General features: G+C 36.1%; 1 protein-coding gene across 2 annotated transcripts; it reads left to right on the plus strand.

Moving 5' to 3' along the window:
- Nucleotides 1-2,974: 2,974 nt before the first annotated feature.
- LOC127084474 (organ-specific protein S2-like) lies at nucleotides 2,975-4,661 on the plus strand. 2 transcript variants are annotated; one of them, XM_051024931.1, is made up of 3 exons: nucleotides 2,988-3,065; nucleotides 3,734-4,129; nucleotides 4,208-4,661. In XM_051024931.1, the coding sequence occupies exons 1-3, from the start codon at nucleotides 3,015-3,017 to the stop codon at nucleotides 4,538-4,540; spliced, it is 780 nt and encodes a 259-aa protein (XP_050880888.1). In that variant the 5' UTR covers nucleotides 2,988-3,014; the 3' UTR covers nucleotides 4,541-4,661. The 2 variants fall into 2 exon arrangements, with proteins under 2 accessions (XP_050880887.1, XP_050880888.1); XM_051024930.1 differs by having other exon boundaries at nucleotides 2,975-3,065; nucleotides 3,734-4,661.
- The last annotated feature ends 16,031 nt before the right edge of the window (nucleotides 4,662-20,692 follow it).

The raw sequence follows: 20,692 nt of genomic DNA on the forward strand, positions 1-20,692 counted from the left end.
CACTTTCACTTTAAGGAAGTAAACACTCCATTTGATCCTGGTGTCAAACTTCAAAAGAACAATGGAAGAATTGTGGCCCAATTGGAATATGCAAGTGCAATTAGATGTCTAATGTATTTAATACAATGCATCAGACCTGACATAACATTTGCAGTTAGTAAGATAAGTATATTTACTAGAAATCCAAATGGTAAACATTCGAAAGCCATAACTAGGATTTTTGGTTACCTCTTAAATATTAAAAATCTTGGCCTTTATTATGGTAGATTTCATGCCATACTATAAGGATATACCGATGCAAGTTCGATATCGAATGTTGGAGATAATAAATCTACAACAGGGTCAATATTTACATTGGCTGGAGGTGAAATTTCTTGGAAGAGCAAGAAACAAACATGCATTATTATTTTGACCATGGAATCATAATTTGTGGCTCTTGCTTCCGATGGTCATGAAGTAGGATGGTTAAGGGACCTTCTGTTGGAAGTTCCATGGGCTAAATACAATGTTTTGAAAGTGTTGATACATTGTGATAGCCAAGTCACCCTAGCAAGAGAATTCAGTGAAGTGTACAATGGAAAGTCTAGGCACATAGGTCTTAGACATTCTTTCGTGAGAAAACTAATTAAGTATGTGATCATTTCACTGACATATATACGAACAAGCTATAATTTAGCTTATTCATTTACTAAGCCAATAGCCATAGACTTAGTAAAGACTGCCTAGAGAGGTATGACATTGAAACTCCTTGAATAAGGGTTCCGACAATGGTAGCAACCCAATTTGAAGTTAACAAACCTTAACCTAAGATTCAATCGGTAACAACAAGTCCTTGGTTGGGATGTTTGTGCAACATTATGTGACAGTGTTGACTATTACATATTGAGGGTTGACACTTTGAAAACACTTAATGAAGTTTTTTATCGAGGATAAGTATCCCAAGAAAATATATACAATATCAACTTCACCTATGTGAATTTCAAGATTGTGTCATCTCAAAGTGAGAGTTAGAGTTTCTCTCAGAAAAAGTTCACGAAAATATGAAAAGCACATGGCCATAAATAGTCTTAGGCAAGAGATGTAGGCGAATAACTTTTAAAGAGTGTGTGTAAGGTAACCTTGGTATAATCACAAGGGATAACGGTTCAAAACATTGCTACCTAACATTCCGATTAGACTTTGCGTTATCTTTACTAAGGTTAAGTTCAAATCAAAAGATACTTAATTGTATTAACATTCTTTGTTTCCCTTTTTTGGAATTGGTCTTTATAAAGAGTTATGTTCATTAACTCAACAAAAGGACAAAAAAGGATAAAGTGTCACATTGACTAGTGTGATGGTCCCAAGCATTATGTCATTTGTCTCCTTCGTACGCCTCCTCGTTAATGTCTCTAGTGGAGACACCTACTCCGGCTCTGGGATTGGGTCCGAGGGCATGGACGTAGAGGCACTAGTGGAGGCTTGTAGGCGGAACTTGAGCATTTAAGCACGATGCATCAGAGCAATCGGGTTACTCACGATGTTATATGGCGGCGCTGATGGCGCTCTGGCTGTCGGCCTTCGACCGACATTATGTAGATGGTTGTTGCTCTTATTTTTTATTGTTGCTTAAGTTTGAATTTTGAATTCGGAAATAGGCAACACTTCGTAAAGTGTTGTTGAATAAAAACATGCAACTCTGAAAAAACGTTGTTGTAGGAGAAACAACACTTCTTTTGATAAAAGTGTTGTTGAAAGAATTTTGTTTCATCAAAGGTCGCAACCTTGTGAAACAACATAAACATAGCCTATAAATAAATCATTCTGAAATTATAAATCACATCACAAAACACATATTCTCTTTAGAAAATTTTCAAATTATTTTCCCCACATTCAAATTTTCATTCGTTTTATGCAAACTCTAGTATAAAATGAATTATCTTGAGTTTTCCTACATAGAAACTCTAATACTTTTAAGAGTACTTAAAATACTATACAAAAGGTGATCCTTTCACGATTTCATCTATCCAATCTAGCAATTATACACAAACAAAAACTCAAAGTACGACTATAGTAATATTCTAGGATGTACACTACTATTATCTATTAGAGTAATCTTATTTTTCCATCAATATCCTACACCAATACTTACACCAAACATTGTTCACTGTATTTATATGGTAAATAATATTTTTTTAATAAAATTATATTAAAAATTATAAAATAATTTATTTTCTATAAAATATAATTTTTAAATTATTTTTATAACAAATATATAATATTTTTCATTAACCGATTTTATTATTGCATTAACTACAAAAATATATGTTATTAACCAACTTCACAATTTTATTAATCAATATAATACATAATATTAACCAAGTTCTGAAATTAATTTATAATTTGATAAATGAATTTTAAAAATTAAAAAACAATAAATAATAAAATAAAATTAGTTAATATTAAACAATTTTATAAACTAATATTTATATAAGATTAACCAATTTTATTTAATATTTATTGTTGTTTTAATTTTTTAAAGTTTATTAATCAAATTAAAAATTAATGTCAGAAATTAGTCAATATTATATATTTTATTGATTAATAAAGTAGTGAAATTGATTAATAAATTATCAAAAAAATATGTAGTTAATAATATATATTTTTGTGGCTATGATTAATAAGAAATATTATATTTTTATTAAAAAATTAATTTTAAAAAATATATATTTTATAAATATTTTTTTATTATATATTTTTTAAAAATTATTTTATTTAGAAAAATATTATTCACCGGATAGGGTGAATAATATTTGATGTAAATATTAAGATTGGAAATAGACGTAGGAATATCGTTCCACTATCTACTATTATTGAGCACATAGCCCGTGAGAAATTAGCTTCAATAATTTTCCAAAGAGAAGCACGTGGTCGATCACGTGGTATCTCTCATTTAACTATAAATAGGTAATTAAGTAGTTTAGGAATCATTCATCAAAAAACTAAAATCATACACTTTAGTTTTATTCCCAAAGATGATGAGACTGAGACCTGCTTTTGCTTTATTGCCTCTCTTTCTTCTCTTGGTATGTTTCACTTTTTTTACATATACACAATCCTTTTCCTTTAATAGTGTCCTCTTCCATTAAAATAAATAAAAATATTAGTAGTACCCTCTAAAGCTTAAGAGAAAAATAGCATAATTGATTGCTTGTTCACATTTTGTGAAGTTTCTTTTACCCCATTAAATTTTTTTAATCGCTCTGTTTTATTTTTTAATTTTAATATTCTATATCAATTATCATATTCGTTTTGAATTTTAATATTCTATATCATTTATCATATTGGCTGTTAAGATTTGGTGATATATATATATATATATATATATATATATATATATATATATATATATATATATATATTATTTATTTATTTTAAAAATGATTTTTTTTAACTTATTTCAAATCATAATTTTTAAATTAAATTTAATTTAATAGTTAATTAATATTTTAACTTAATTAATTATTAAATTAGATTTAATTTAAAGACTATGATTTAGGTTAAATTAAAACAAATTATTATTGAAATAAGTTGATTTCACTCATAAATTCGGAATTTAAAAGAATATAGGTAGTGTAATTTTTTGGGCAAATTTGTTTGTACAATTGTTTTAAAAGATAACAACACAGTATTAAGTGCATATTTGGATTAAAATATTTTTTGTGTCTTATGCCTTTACCTTGTTTTGCAATAGATTATAACAATAGTAGAATCAAGAAAAGATCTAGGAAAATACTGGAAGCTGGTAATGAAAGACCAAGACGTGTCAGAGGAAATTCAAGGTCTCCTTGACGCAAACATTAAAAAGAATTTCAAGACTCTGAGGCAGTCTTTTGATGCCAAGGAAAATAAAGTTGTAAAAGATTTCGAACCAAGACCGAATGTTTCGGTTTACGGAGAAAATGACATTGATTTTATGAAAAATAAGGCAGCCATCGAAGAATTTGAACCAAAACCAAATGTGTCAGTTTATGGAAACAACAACATTGATGTTGAAGAAAACAATAAAGGCATCGAGGATTTTGAACCAAGACCAAATGTTTCTACTTATGGGAACAATGACATAGACAATAAGAAAAAGGATAAAGAGGTAGAAGATTTTGAACCAAGACCAAATATTTCTGCTTATGGGAACAATGACATAGACAATAAGAAAAAGGATAAAGAGGTAGAAGATTTTGAACCAAGACCGAATATTTCTGCTTATGGGAACAATGACATAGACAATAAGGAAAAGGAGAAAGCGGTAGAAGATTTTGAACCAAGACCAAATGTTTCTGCTTATGGGAACAACGACATAAACAGTAGGGAAAATGAGAAAGTTGTAGAAGATTTTGAACCAATACCAAATGTATCTGCTTATGGAAACAATGACATATACAATAAGGAAAAGAAGAAAGTTGTGGAAGATTTTGAACCAAGGCCAAATGTTTCAGCTTATGGAAACAATGAAATTGGTGCTGAATTCACAGAGGATTTTGAGCCAAGACCAAGTGTCTAAAAATATAATGCATAAATGTAGTAGAATGCAACTTCAATCTATGGTGGAGTATATTTAAATAAGGTGTTAAGCTTTTTGAATGATTGTTCTATTTTTATGAGGTAAGAAATTGCTAGTGGAACTTTTAGTTGTTTATCAAACTTTTTTCTTGTTTTCTTAAACCTTCCCCCAACAACTTAACTATCAATATTGGTGTTGCGGTAGTTTCAACAACATCGTATTACAATTGCAATATATGTAATGACAGATTGTCATCACTGAACCACTTTCTTCTTCTCCCCAAACTATTAATTCAAATATTACCATTCCACTACCCACACCATCACCTTCTGAACCCTTTACATCCACTATTATACCTACACCTCAACCACATTTTCCATTTTCCCTTCTATCCCAACTTAGTCAACTAGAAAACCCTCTTTCACCAATTCCCTCTGAAAACCAACAACCAAAAAACACCACTCACTCTGAAATCACAGGACTTTGACGCTCTCATTGTAGAATTTGATTATAATAATTCGGATTTTGAGTCAGATGTTGAGATCATTGTAATCCCTGACAAAACACCTCTCTCTATTCTGACCAAACCCCCTTTCAAACTAGCATCCACCCGACACCTTTGGATGAATTGTTCTTGCAGTTTGAAAGTGAGGTTGTTGACAGATTGAACCTTCTCACCGAATTTTGCACCTCTAATGCAAACCTCTCTGAAGTTAGCTCTCTGTGTGACAATTTCAGAAGTTTGATTGATTTCAGTTCTAGTGTGTAGGAATTCCTTTGCTTAAAGGATACTCAAATGAACTTCCATGCCAAATTATCTGGTATTGTTGAACCTCTGCTTTAGAAGGTTCCTCTATCACTTCTTCTCCCTACACAAGAAGTGATTCCTCCTCCTCTTCAAGAAAATCTATATGAACAGATGACTCTTGATATTCCTAAGAAGACTTTTGTGGTTTGAAATGTATCTAGAGTAGCGAAGACTATGGCTTTTGGATCTGAAGAAGTCATTATGAAGACCTTAGAAGAGCTCAAGGATGGGAATGTTGTCGTCAGAGAAAGGTTGGACAAGCAAGATGAGATGTTCAAGGCACAAGCTGGAACAAACAACAAGATTGAAAGCTAGAAGAAAGTAATAGCACAACTGGAGAATGAGAGGGCAGAACATGTGGAAACTATCTCCAAGTTAAAGACTGAAGTTGTTTTCTTGAAATCTAAACTGGATGAGATGACCAAGTATGTAAGGATGCTAAGAAATGGATCTGACACCTTAGACAAGATTCTCCAGACTGGTCAAATAATAGGAGACAAATCTGGCATTGGGTTCAATGAATCTAAGGCTGAGTGTGTTAGGGACCAATTAGTATTACTTTTTATATCATTTTATTGGTCCCTTTTACCAAACTTTATTTAATTACACACCTTTATTCTTGCTAATTGGTATAAATGCAATTAGATTTAATTTATTTTGCTTTGAATAGTTATTTCACAAATTTGTTAGTTTTGTAGAAGTTTTAGATGAAAGAGCTTTTGGAAAGCAGCGTCACAAATTGGAAGATTTTGGATAAAGCTTGCAAAGCAAGGAAGATGGATAAGCTTCAGTTCGCGCCGCGAACCTACTTCGCGCCGCGAAGGTTGCGAATCCAACAAGCTGATTTTGGGCCAAAAGTGTTGTCCTTCATGACCAGCTGTCTTGCCATTTTGGTGTCTGTCTTGGAATAGCTTTTCTGCTTTGGATGGAAATGATCAATTAAGGAAACGTCAACTCTTTTAGGACATGGGAACACATTATTCTAGGGATTGACTATTCTTCATTATTCAAAAATTGATACATTGAGATATTGTGTAGGAGAGAAAAACAGAGTTTTTCTTCCATTAACATTCTGCTTTGTAACAATGATGATGAGGAGCTAAACTCCATTTTGTCAAGATTGGAGGTAGTAGCTATTCTCATATGTTTATGTATTCCATCTGATTTATATATATGATAAAGATTGTTGATGTATTGAATACTGTTTTTGCCCTAAGTTGAAAACCATATTTGAGTAGTTGTCGAGAGAGATTATTTGAGTCTTGACATAAAACAGATTTTCAAGTAGTGAATAAATTATAGAGATAGATTTATTCATTACTCTTCTTTGGTATCAAACATTAAAGATTGCTATATTGATAGTTAGGTGGAGAGATCGTCTAAGGATCAATATAGTGATTATCACAATATCGTTTAAACATAAATGACTTTGAGAGGATACTTGAACATCATCAATAATCTTAAATCTATATAGTTAGCATAAGGAATCATAAGCATTTGAAATAGTGAACTCCAATCTTACCAAGCTTTTACATTTGATTAAAACCACTTTACTGTTTTTAGTGACATTTACTCACAAGATAATTTTCTAAACAAAACAACTTTGTTACTTTCTAAACTTATAACATTTGGATTATAGAACGGCGGTAATATCAACCAATCTCTGTGGATACGATATAAAAATATTTTCCGAAGATATACTTTTCAACAAATTGGCGCCGTTGCCGGGGATTGGTGTTCGATATTACAAGCATTGCAATAATTCATTGTTTTAAGTTTTGTTACTTTTATTACTATCCCTCTTTTGTTTCACTTGGTTTGTTAGTTTTGTAGATTCTAGTGCATGCGAGGAAAAGCTACGGAGGAGCAATTTCAATTCGATCCTGAAATTGAAAGAACACTTCGGAAGCTCAATAGCAAAACACGAAGAAGAAGGAAACTAGCCGAAGAGAGGAACCGGAGAGAAGAAGCATCTACTTCCGCACTTGTTCAAATCGAAGAAGTGGTTGTAGAGGCTTGTGAAGGAAACATGGCGGATGACAATCGTACCAAAATGTATGCTAATAGTCCAAGAAGGAATGCTCAATTTGCCCGTGGAGGAAGAAATACGGAAATGAAGACCGGAATCCTCCAACTTCTCTATGCAAATCCATTCACCGGAATGGACCATGAAGATCCGTATTCCCATCTCATCAAATTCTATGAGATTGCGGGTTCGACGGGAATTGATGAAACGAGTGAAGAGTCATTATTCAAAAGGATGTTCCCACACTCCTTAGTGGGAAAGGCAAAAGAGTGGTACCTTGATCAAGCACCGAGAGTGATGACGGATTGGAATTTACTAGAAGAAAAGTTCTTAGAAAAATACTTCCCTCAATCCCGATTCATGGATGCCAAAACGGCTATTGCGGTATTCACTCAAGGAAGCAACGAGTCTTTGAATGAGGCTTGGGAAAGATTCAAGTCAATGTTGAGAAAATGCAAGGGACATGGTTTTGATGAGCTCACTCAAATCCATATTTTTCTAAATGGGCTCCAATCAACTCACAAGACACTTTTGGATGCTACCGCGGGTGGCTCTCTTATGTCAAAGAATGCGGAAGAAGCTAAAGTCATTATTGATCAGATGGCACTCAATGATCGCCAAAGTCAACATGATCGTAGCCCTTCACAACATAAACTGAGAGTTCTCGAGTTGAATACCAATGATGCCATCCTTGCTCAAAACAAGCTACTCTCTCAGCAAGTGGAGTTGCTCACTCAACAAATGGCCAAGCTTCCACAGCAAATGAAAGAAATTCAAGGGTCTCAAGTTAGGCATCAAGTAGCATGTTGCGAATTATGTCAAGGGGATCACCCTACTGGTTTTTGTCCTCCAATCCAAGAAGAAGTGAGTTATGTGAACAATCAAAATCAGGGCTATCAAAGACAACCGCCTAACAATCAAGGCTACCAACCAAGAAACAATCAAGGCTATCAACCATCAAGGTTCAACAATCAAAATTTTCAGCAGCAAAGTCCTTACCAACATCCAAATTCTCAAGGACAGCAGTCGCAAGGAGGAAATTCCAAGCTAGAGGACACTCTTCAACAATTCATGCAAGCTTCCATGGCAAATCAGAAGAGTAACGAAGCAGCAATTAAAAATCTGGAATATCAAGTAGGCCAACTTGCGAAGCAACTGTCGGAACAAAGCGCAGGATCTTCCTTCTCCACTAACACTCAACCCAATCCAAAGGAGCATTGTAAAGCAATTGTCACGAGGAGCGGTAAAGAGTTGACAAGTGAAAAAAGTGAAGAAATTATAGAAGAGAATGATATGGATGGGATGATGGAAGAAGAGGACATGGTTGGTGGAAGGGAGAAAGCTGCTGGAACTCTTTACTTCGCGCCGCGATCTCCCTTCGCGCCGCAAAAAGAGCAGGTTTTGCCAGCAAAGGAGCAGCCTGAATTGGAGGTGAAAAAGGATGCTGAACCAAGGAAGAAAAAGAAAGGAGAGAAAGGTGTGAGCGTCATTCCAACCCAACATCTACCATATCCACATGCTCCATCAAGGAAGGACAATGCTAGGCATTATGCACGGTTCATGGACATATTCAAACAACTTCAAATCAATATTCCATTTGCCGATGCATTAGAACAAATGCCACAATATGCAAAGTTCATGAAGGACATTCTTACAAAGAAGAGGAGACACGTGGAAGACGAAACCATCTTGCTTGATGCACGTTGTAGTGCCATCATTCAAAAGACCCTCCCAAGGAAGGAATCCGATCCGGGCCGAGTCGTTTTACCAGTAACCATTGAAAGTACATACATTGGTAATGGTTTGATTGATTTGGGGTCTAGTATCAATTTAATCCCCCTCTCCATTGTTAAAAGATTGGGAAATTTTGAGATTAAATCGACAAGGATGACCTTACAACTAGCCGACAAGTCTACCACTTCACCATACGGAATTGCTCAAGACATGTTAGTGAAAGTGGACAAATTCTTGTTCCTGGTAGACTTCGTGATAGTGGAGATGGACGAGGATCGTGATGTTCCCCTAATCCTTGGAAGACCATTCATGAGAACAGCCCGGATGATGATTGACATAGATGATGGACTAATGAAGGTGAGAGTGCAAGACGAAGAGGTGACCTTTAATCTTTTTGAAGCTATGAAGCATCTAAACGACAAGCATGATTCCTTCCGAATCGATGCAATTGAAGAGGAGGTAGTGGAGGTCGCGAATCAATTTCATATTTCTAATCCTCTAGAAAGATCCCTTATCGGAGCATACAATGTGTTGACCGACAATGAGGAAAAAGAGATTGAAGCAATGTTGCATGAGTTAGAATCTTGTGGTGAGCTTACTTATCAAGAAGAAATAAAGGAAGACTTGGATGCAACGAAGAAAACGGAAGAGCCAAAATTAGAGTTGAAAATGCTTCCTTCACACTTGAAGTATGTGTTCCTTGGAGACGAATGTACTAAACCGGTGATTATAAGCAACACCTTGTCCACAAAGGAGGAAGACAAGTTGATTCAAGTATTGAAAAAGAACGAAGGTGCAATAGGGTGGGTGTTATCCGACTTGAAGGGTATTAGTCCAGCCTATTGTATGCATAAGATCATGATGGAGGAAAATTTCAAACCCATTGCACAACCTCAAAGGCGTCTAAACTCTTGGAAGCCGGAATGATTTATCCTATATCCGATAGTGCATGGGTGAGTCCGGTACAAGTAGTTCCCAAGAAAGGTGGAATGACGGTGATAAAAAATGATAAAAATGAGTTGATTCCGACAAGAACGGTGACCGGGTGGAGGATGTGTATCGACTATAGAAGGTTGAACCAAGCTACAAGGAAAGATCATTTCCCATTACCTTTCATGGACCAAATGTTGGAGAGGTTAGCCGGCAAAAATTTCTACTGTTTCTTGGACGGGTATTCGGGGTACAACCAAATTTCGGTCAATCCTGCGGATCATGAGAAGACAACTTTTACATGTCTTTTTGGCATCTTTGCTTACCGAAGAATGCCTTTTGGGTTATGTAATGCACCAGCCACATTTCAACGATGTATGCAAGCTATATTCTCGGACTTAATAGAAGAATGCATTGAGATGTTCATGGATGATTTCTCTGTTTATGGATCATCTTTCGAATTGTGCTTAAAACACCTTGATGTAGTTTTGGGGAGATGCGTGGAGACCAACCTAGTGCTCAACTGGGAAAAATGCAACTTTATGGTCACCGAAGGTATCGTACTTGGTCACAAGATTTCTTCCGAAGGACTAGAGGTGGACAAAGCCAAGGTGGAGGTTATCGACAAACTACCACCTCCAACTAACATAAAAGGGATAAGGAGCTTTCTAGGACATGCCGGTTTCTACCGGAGATTTATACAAGATTTTTCAAAGATAGCGAAGCCATTGAGCAACTTGCTCAACAAAGGTGCAGACAATATTTTGAGAAGGTGTGTAACAATTGAGGAGTCAAGAGACATTCTTTGGCACTATCACAACTCTCCATATGGAGGTCACTATAGTGGTTTGAGAACAGCCACTAAAGTGCTCCAATCGGGCTTTTATTGGCCATCCTTATTTAAAGATGCGCATGAACATGCGAAGAGTTGCGATACATGCCAACGGAGTGGAGGAATAGGAAAACGGGACGAAATGCCTCTAACTAACATGCTAGAAGTAGAAGTTTTTGATTGTTGGGGTATTGATTTCGTTGGCCCATTCCCCTCTTCTTTCTCAAATGAGTACATATTAGTGGTCGTTGACTATGTCTCGAAGTGGGTAGAAGCAATTGCCTCACCTAAGGCCGACGCCAAAACAGTGATTAAATTTTTAAAGAAAAACATATTTTCACGTTTTGGTGTGCCTAGGGTGTTGATAAGTGATGGAGGCTCACACTTTTGCAATACACCTCTAGAAAAAGTTTTGCAACATTATGGTGTAAAGCACAAGGTGACCACTCCCTACCACCCACAAGCGAATGGTCAAACGGAGGTTTCGAACCGGGAAGTCAAGCGGATTCTTGAGAAAACAGTCTCAAATTCAAGAAAAGATTGGTCTTTAAAACTGGATGAAGCTTTGTGGGCGTATCGTACCGCCTACAAAGCACCTATTGGGCTAACTCCGTTTCAAATGGTGTATGGGAAGACTTGTCATCTTCCGGTGGAAATGGAGCATAGGGAATTATGGGCTCTTAAATTCTTGAATTTCGACTCCACTCTGGCTGGAGAAAGAAGAAAAGGACAACTCCATGAATTGGAGGAATTAAGGAATAATGCTTACCATTCGAATAAGCTGTATAAGGAAAAGGTAAAGGCATACCATGATGGAAAAGTCCGTCATAAGGAGTTTCATGTTGGACAAATGGTATTGCTTTTCAATTCAAGGTTGAAGTTATTCCCTGGTAAGTTGAAGTCAAAGTGGTCAGGACCGTTCATTGTCAAAGAGGTGCGCAATTATGGAGCCATTGTGATTGAGGATCCAAAGTCACAAGAGAGTTGGACTGTAAATGGTCAAAGACTCAAAGTCTACCATAGTGGCGATGTAAGTCGTGATGTGTGTGTCGTTTCTCTATCTGGACCAGGCTAATCAGTGGACCGTCGAGCTATAAACGATGTTAAACAAAGCGCTTGTTGGGAGGTAACCCAACGTTGTAAGTCTGCATTTTATTTTTTCTGTTGTATTAGTTTTCTGCTGTGTTGAACTTTGAGAATTTAGGTTCTGTTTTTTGCAGTTTTCCCCCCGACCATAGTTCTCCCCGCGAACTGAATACAAAGTCTCAGGTCGCGCCGCGAACACGGTTCGCCCCGTGAACAGTGCGTGACAGAACCACTTAAGTTCTGTTAGGTTATTTTCATTTTCACTTCAACTCATTTTCAAAACACCAAGTTTGCCTCGCTTTTGCTCCCGCTCCCAAAAACTGAAAATTTTCCTCACCCAAATCCCTAATCTTCATTTGCTAACAAAGAACAAGTGATTCAATAAGGTATGTTGCTTTTCAATTCCTCTTCTCCATTTCCTTTTGGGTTCACATTTAGGTTTGGTTAGGGATTGGAAAAATTTGTAGATTGACTCTTGAAATCATGATGCATGTCTGTTTTAGACTAGGATTAGGATAGAGTTGGAGACTTTGACTACTAGAAGGAGCATATCTCCCATTTTTGGAACCCTAGGAAGCCCCTGGAGATTTCCTGGTTCGCAGAGTTCGCACCGCGAACTGGAAATTCCAGGGCCATGTTTTTATGTTGATTGATTGCTAACGCTCTCCATATTTGTTTTGTGGTTGCTCTGATGTTGAACGCAGATGTCGAAAAGAACCAAAACCACGGCTCCCGCTCATCCTCGTTCTTTGAGAAGGTTCATCAGCGACGAACATGAAGAACGATTCGAGAGTTTAATCAAGAGAACAATCTTGCCAGAGAGGTTCATCCGTTTAGCTCCGGGTGGGATTTATCATAGTTTGGTTGTAACTTTTGAACGACGAAGGTGGATGAAACTGTGTGAACCAGAAGCGACAATCAACTATGATATCGTTCGGGAGTTCTATGCAAATGCCATGCATCAAGAGGAGGGGACAACTTTCATCTACCGGTTAAGGGTAAGAGGCAGGATTGTTTCTTTTGGAAGGGATGCCATTAACTCATATCTTGGTAATCCTCTAACCCTTGGAGAGAACGAGTGTTGTGAGTATCGCACCATGGAAGCGGCTAATAGGTGGGATCTAGAAGCGGTAAATGCTACCCTGTGCCTCAAAGGAAAATCCTTCGACCTAAATGATCAAGGACATCCAAAATCGTGGAAAAGAGAAAATTTAAATTTGGGAGCTAGGGCTTTTCTTGTGCTACTGTTGAGTAATATTCGGCCAAGAAGCCACACCACCACGATTCCTCTAGATGTAGGGTGTTTGATGTACTGCATTATGATCGGGAAGTCTGTGGATGTCGCATCCATCATCGTGGGAGAAATGAGAAAGATGGTTTTAAGTGGAACCAAATTCGGTGGTAATGCAGGTGTGCTTGCATACCCAGAGGAAGTACACTTCTCTATCACCAGTGTGATCAATGACGCCTATCTGAATCGGTTCTGTCAAAGCCAAATGGATAGAACTGACGGAGCTGGGACTTCGTCATCCATACCCCGATCCAGACCCCGACCCCAACCCCACACTACTCCAGTTTTTGACCAGATGGCGTTTGCCAATTACTGTTGCGAGAGCTTTGAGGCCTCTAGGAGGTCTCAATCATTTATCTTCGATGCTATGCAACAACAGTTCCAGAACACGTTCCTTGAACCCGAGGCCCGCTCATTTCCTTCTCAGGCGGAATATGTGGCATATGCTAATTGGCCTGAGGGCAGGCCAGATTTTATGGGGGGAGCAGGAGGTGGTGCAAATCCTAATGATGAGATGGAGGACGTCCTTGGTGATGTAGGTGGTGGCCAAGAGGAGGAGGATTGAGGAGTTAGTGAATTTGAGGAGTTGTTGTTATTTCATTTTGAGTTCTTTGTATTAGTTTTGTTTTTGAAAACTTTTGATGTACTTTTGGGTGGCTCTAGTTCACCAAAACTTTGTTTTTGATTAGTTGTTTTGATAATTGCATGAATATTATTTGAGATTTAAGTGTGTTTTAATCAAATTGGTTTACCAACATTTTTGTTTAATTGTTCTTACTCTTAAGTCAAGCTTTAAGCAACCGAGAAATGATCGCAAAGAAAGAAGCATAGGACACTTCAAATGGTGATGATAAGAATTAGTGTCGGCATTTCAAGGTACACTTTATCGCTTTCTAGACTTAACATGAGTAGGTTGATGGTGTGTGCAAATTCCATGTCATAGATTCAGTGAAGTATATGTAATTTTTGAATCAAAATAGGACTTAACCAATTGTGAGGAAGCTTTCCAGTGTGCACTAAAAAGCGGGAAACCAAGCATTATTTTAACTCATTCTTATCATGCTAAATCATGCATCATTCTATTTTTGTGTGAAATTTCTGAAAATGATAGAGGCATTGTTTGTGAGAAAAATCACTTGACCAAAAAGTTTGAATCAACTAACCATGTGAGGATTAATCCTTAGTTAAACCCCTTTAAGCTTATTTTAGGATTCATTTGATTGATCATTGAAAAATCATTTGAAAATTGTGGAATAAATGAATCCTAATTTCTTTCGTGTCAATTGAAACCTCAAACCAAGTTGGTTGCAAATTTTGCCTTTTGCTTATTTCTAAGTAGGGAGCATTATTGAATAGATTTGGTTTTGAAATCTAAGTTGGGGAGAGTAAAATGAGAAGTGATTAGAAACTTGGAAAAGTGAGTTTTTTCAATGAAAGGGTGAAAATTTGAAAAGAAACAAGAAAAAGAAATCACCCTTGAAACCATAGAGCAACGAAAAAAAAAGAAAAAAAAAGCAAAGAAATGCTCATGGTTGTGTGGATGTGGAACGAAATAGAAAAAGAAAAAGAAAAAGATAGGGATCAAAGAAATGGAAATTGTGTAGAGTTGAATATTTGGGAATGCTCCCTTAGGATAGGCAATCTGGTTGAAGTCTCTTAATCATATCCTTTCTTGTAACCTAAGCCACATTGCAACCTTGAAAGACCTCTTGATTCTCATTTTTCACATGATTTGGTACTTGTTGTGATAACCGCATGATTTGAGTTGTTGTTGATTTAATTGCTTGGATGAGTGAAAGTAACCCTTCATGTTATTCATCATCATTATGATATGTGTGTAAGTTTGATTCAATTTTGACATATATGGCTTTGAATTCCTTGGAATGATTTTTGCACTCAACCATTTTCCTTATTCATGTTTTGTCTAGAATATAGATAGGTGGATTGAGAAATTGCCAAACACTTCTGAACCATTTGAATGTCTTTGGTAAATCCCTGTTCTAATCTTTTGTGTCATTGCTTTGGTTATGAGGGTGGAAACTTTTGTTTAGGGACAAACAAAATGCTAAGTTGGGGAGAGTTGTTAGGGACCAATTAGTATTACTTTTTATATCATTTTATTGGTCCCTTTTACCAAACTTGATGTAATTACACACTTTTATTCTTGTTAATTGGTATAAATGCAATTAGATTTAATTTATTTTGCTTTGAATAGTTATTTCACAAATTTATTAGTTTTGTAGAAGTTTTAGATGAAAGAGCTTTTGAAAAGCAGCATCACAAATTGGAAGATTTTGGATAAAGCATGCAAAGCAAGGAAGCTGGATAGGCTTCAGTTCGCACCGCGAAGGTTGCGAATCCAGCAAGTTGATTTTGGGCCAAAAGTGTTGTCCTTCATGACCAACTATCTTGCCATTTTGGTGTCTGTCTTGGAATAACTTTTCTGCTTTGGATGGAAATGATCAATTAAGGAAACGTCAACTCTTTTAGGACATGGGAACACATTATTCTAGGGATTGACTATTCTTCATTATTCAGAAATTGATACATTGAGATATTGTGTAGGAGAGAAAAACAAAGTTTTTCTTCCATTAACATTCTGCTTTGTAACAATGATGATGAGGAGCTAAACTCCATTTTGTCAAGATTGGAGGTAGTAGCTATTCTCATATGTTTATGTATTCCATCTGATTTATATATATGATAAAGATTGTTGATGTATTGAATACTGTTTTTGCCCTAAGTTGAAAACCAAATTTGAGTAGTTGTCGAGAGAGATTATTTGAGTCTTGACATAAAACAAATTTTCAAGTAGTGAATAAATTGTAGAGATAGATTTATTCATTACTCTTCTTTGGTATCAAACATTAAAGATTTCTATATTGATAGTTAGGTGGAGAGATCGTCTAAGGATCAATATAGTGATTATCACAATATCGTTTAGACATAAATGACTTTGAGAGGATACTTGAACATCATCAATAATCTTAAATCTATATAGTTATCATAAGGAATCATAAGCATTTGAAATAGTGAACTCCAATCTTGCCAAGCTTTTACATTTGATTAAAACCACTTTACTATTTTTAGTGACATTTACTCACAAGATAATTTTCTAAACAAAACAACTTTGTTACTTTTTAAACTTATAACATTTGGATTATAGAACGGCGGTAATATCAACCAATCTCTGTGGATACGATATAAAAATATTTGCCGAAGAAAAGAAAGAAAAAAAAAGCAAAGAAATGCTCATGGTTGTGTGGATGTGGAAAGAAAAAGAAAAAGAAAAAGATAGGGATCAAAGAAATGGAAATTGTGTAGAGTTGAATATTTGGGAATGCTCCCTTAGGATAGGAAATTTGGTTGAATTCTCTTAATCATATCCTTTCTTGTAACCTAAGCCACATTACAACCTTTGAAAGACCTCTTGATTCTCATTTTTCACATGATTTGGTATTTGTTGTGATAACCGCATGATTTGAATTGTTGTTGATTTAATTGCTTAGATGCGTGAAAGTAACCCTTCGTGTTATTCATCATTATTATGATGTGTGTGTATGTTTGATTCAATTTTGACATATTTGGCTGTGAATTCCTTGGAATGATTTTTGCACTCAACCATTTCTCTTATTCATGTTTTGTCGAGAATTGAGATAGGTGGATTGAGAAAGTGCCAAACACTTTTGAACCATTTGAATGTCCTTGGTAATTCCTTGCTTCGATCTTTTGTGTCACTGCTTTGGTTGTGAGGGTGAAAACTTTTGTTTAGGGACAAACAAAATGCTAAGTTGGGGAGAGTTGTTAGGGACCAATTAGTACTACTTTTTATATCATTTTATTGGTCCCTTTTACCAAGTTTTGATGTAATTACACACTTTTATTCTTATTAATTCGTATAAATGCAATTACGTTTAATTTATTTTGTTTTGAATAGTTATTTCACATTTCTATTAGTTTTGTAGAATTGTTGGATGAAAAAGCTTTTGGAGTGCAACATCATAAAGTGGAAGATTTTGCATGAAGCTTGCAAAGCAGGGAAGCTGAGGTAGCTTCAATTCGCCCAGCGAACAGAGTTCGCCCAACGAACTGAATGGAAAGCTTCAGTTCGCGCCACGAACTAAGTTCGCCCAGCGAACCCTGCGAATCCAGCAAGCTGATTTTGGGCCAAGGGTGTTGTTTTCCATGCCAGCTGGTTTTGCCATTTTGGTGTCTGCCTTGGAATAACTTTTCTGCGTTGGATGGAAATGATCAATTAAGGAAACGTCAACTCTTTTAGGACATGGGAACACATTATTCTAGGGATTGACTATTCTTCATTATTCAAAAATTGATACATTGAGATATTGTGTAGGAGAGAAAAACAGAGTTTTTCTTCCATTAACATTCTGCTTTGTAACAATGATGATGAGGAGCTAAACTTCATTTTGTCAAGATTGGAGGTAGTAGCTATTCTCATATATTTATGTATTCTATCTAATTTATATATATGATAAAGATTGTTGATGTATTGAATACTGTTTTTGCCCTAAGTTGAAAACCAGATTTGAGTAGTTGTCGAGAGAGATTATTTGAGTCTTGACATAAAATAGATTTTCAAGTAGTGAATAAATTGCAGTGATAGATTTATTTCATTACTCTTCTTTGGTATCAAACATTAAAGATTGCTATATTGATAGTTAGGTGGAGAGATCGTCTAAGGATCAATATAGTGATTATCACAATATCGTTTAGACATAAATGACTTTGAGAGGATACTTGAACATCATCAATAATCTTAAATCTATATAGTTGTCATAAGGAATCATAAGCATTTGAAATAGTGAACTCCAATCTTACCAAGCTTTTACATTTGATTAAAACCACTTTACTGTTTTTAGTGACATTTACTCACAAGATAATTTTCTAAACAAAACAACTTTGTTACTTTCTAAACTTATAACATTTGGATTATAGAACGGCGGTAATATCAACCAATCTCTGTGGATACGATATAAAAATATTTGCCGAAGATATACTTTTCAACAGAGTGCAGTTACACTGGTGGCAAACCAAAATCCAAACCTAAGTGCAACCATATTAAAAACAAATTTGAGATGTCACAACATCGGAACGGAAGACAGCAGAAAGGGAAACACCAAAGATGGAGATGCCATTACTGTGGAAAATTTGGCCACCTAAAGCCCTTCTGCTATAAGATGTATGGTTATCCTAGCCCTGTTCATCATCAGGCTCACTATCAACCTAGACCCAAACATCACAGGCCTGTCAACAAAAAGCAATGGGTTCCTAAGACTAATGTTACAAGTCTAATAGCTCACACTTCCTTTAGAGTTTCAGCCAAAGAAGATTGGTATTTTGACAGTGGGTGCTCCAGACACATGACTAGAAACAAAAACCTGCTAACTAGCCTTCATCCTCATGCCACGAGCTATGTAACCTTTGGTGATGGATCAAAGGGTGAATTCAAGGGGATTGGTAAGCTTGATTGCCCTGAAGTTCCTGATCTTGACAATGTCCTACTTGTTAAGGGCTTGACTGCAAATCTAATAAGCATCAGTCAACTATGTGACTAAGGTCTAAATGTTAACTTAACTAAAATTGAATGTCTGATTACTAACAAAGAAAGTGAAGTGATTATGAAAGGAGTCAGGTCCAAAGACAACTGTTACATGTGGAGTTCTCAAATTGGTTATTCTTCAAAGTGTACCTTAGTCAAAGAAGAAGGAGTGAAGACATGGCATCAAAGTTTGAGCCATCTGCATCTTAAAGGGATGAAGATGATTATATCTGTTGAAGCTGTTAGAGGAACTCCCAAATTGAAGATTGATGAAAGAAAAGTCTGTGGGAAATGTCAGACAAGGATGACACACCAGAAACTCAGACATGACATCACTTTCAAAGGTTTGAAACTCCTCCATATGGATTTGATAGGACCCATGCAGGTGGAAAGCCTTGGTGGGAAGAAGTATGCATATGTGGATGACTTCTCCAGATACACATGGATCAACTTTATAAGAAACAATTCTGATGTGTTTGAAGTATTCAACGTTTTTTGTCTAAAACTTCAAGGAGAAAAGGAAAGTAAAGTTATCAAAATTAGAAGTGAACAAAGAAGGAAGATGGATCCCAAAAGTAATGAAAGATTATTTCTAGGCTACAACAGAGCATATAGAGTCTTTAATTCCAGAACCAAAGTAATGATGGAATCTATTAATGGTGTGGTTGATGACCAACAGACTGATGTCATAGACGATGGTAAGACATCTCTGAATGATTCCCCAGCTGATCTCTCAGACAAGGTGAATGAACCTCCTCAAGCTGAATCTGACAAAGTCAACAAGGGACCCTCCATCAGAGTTCAGAAGGATCATCCCAAAGAACTCATTCGAAGAGATCCAAGAAAAAGGGTCACAACTAGATCAAGGGAAGTGATCTCAAATGGCTACTTAAAAGAGGAAGTATATGTTGAACAACCTAAAAGGCATGTGAAAGTCCTCTATAGTTTGAAGCAAGCTCCTAGGGCTTGGTACGAGAGACTCATAGTGTTCCTCACTAATAATGGCTACAAGAGGGGAGTTATTGACAAGATCCTATCTGTGAAAAATAATAAGGAAAGCTCATGGTGGCTCAAATAGATGTGGATAATATTGGGTTTGGTAGGAGGTCAGATCAGATGGTAGAACATGTTGCTAGACAAATGCAGTCTGAGGTTGAGAAGAGCCTTGTTGGACTTGGGCTACAAGTCAAGCAGATAGAAGAGTCTATTTTTCTATCTCAAAGCAAATATGCCAAGAACAATGTTAAGAAGATTGGCATGGAGAAAGCAAGGACACCTGCTCCTACACATTTGAAAGCATTCAAAAATGAAAATGGTGTTTGTGCTATATATCAAGCTGAATACATAGCAGCTGGAAGTAGCTGTTCTCAACAGGGTTGGTTGAAACTAATGTTGACTGAATACAATGTCACACACGATATCATGACATTGTACTATGATAACCTGAGTGCCATAACGATTTCAAAAATTCTTACTCAGCACAGTAGGACTAAGCACATTGATATTTGTCAACACTTCATTAGAGAATTTGTGGAAGAGAAATTCATAGCACTGAAGCATGAAATGCAATTAGCTGACAAATTTACAAAGGCTTGGGATGCTAATCAGTTTGAATGTTTAAGAGGGAAATTGGGGATTTGTATTCATGAGAATCTATAGCAATTAAAGTGAAGTGGAAAAGGTAATAAAAATATTGTCTGCCCACTTAAAAGAAAGTGCCACATTTATGGTAAATCATTACCTAGTATTGGAACTAGTATCTATGCCATTTCCACACGCTACCTCAACACAACCATTTCGATCTTCATCCAACTTCTCAGATAACCTCTGCTAGGGCAAAAAGATTTTTCTCAAAAGTTCAACAAAATGTCACAACATCCTTCAT

The sequence above is a fragment of the Lathyrus oleraceus genome, chromosome 5 (genome assembly GCF_024323335.1).
Source record: "Lathyrus oleraceus cultivar Zhongwan6 chromosome 5, CAAS_Psat_ZW6_1.0, whole genome shotgun sequence".
NCBI classification, from domain to species: domain Eukaryota; kingdom Viridiplantae; phylum Streptophyta; class Magnoliopsida; order Fabales; family Fabaceae; genus Lathyrus; species Lathyrus oleraceus.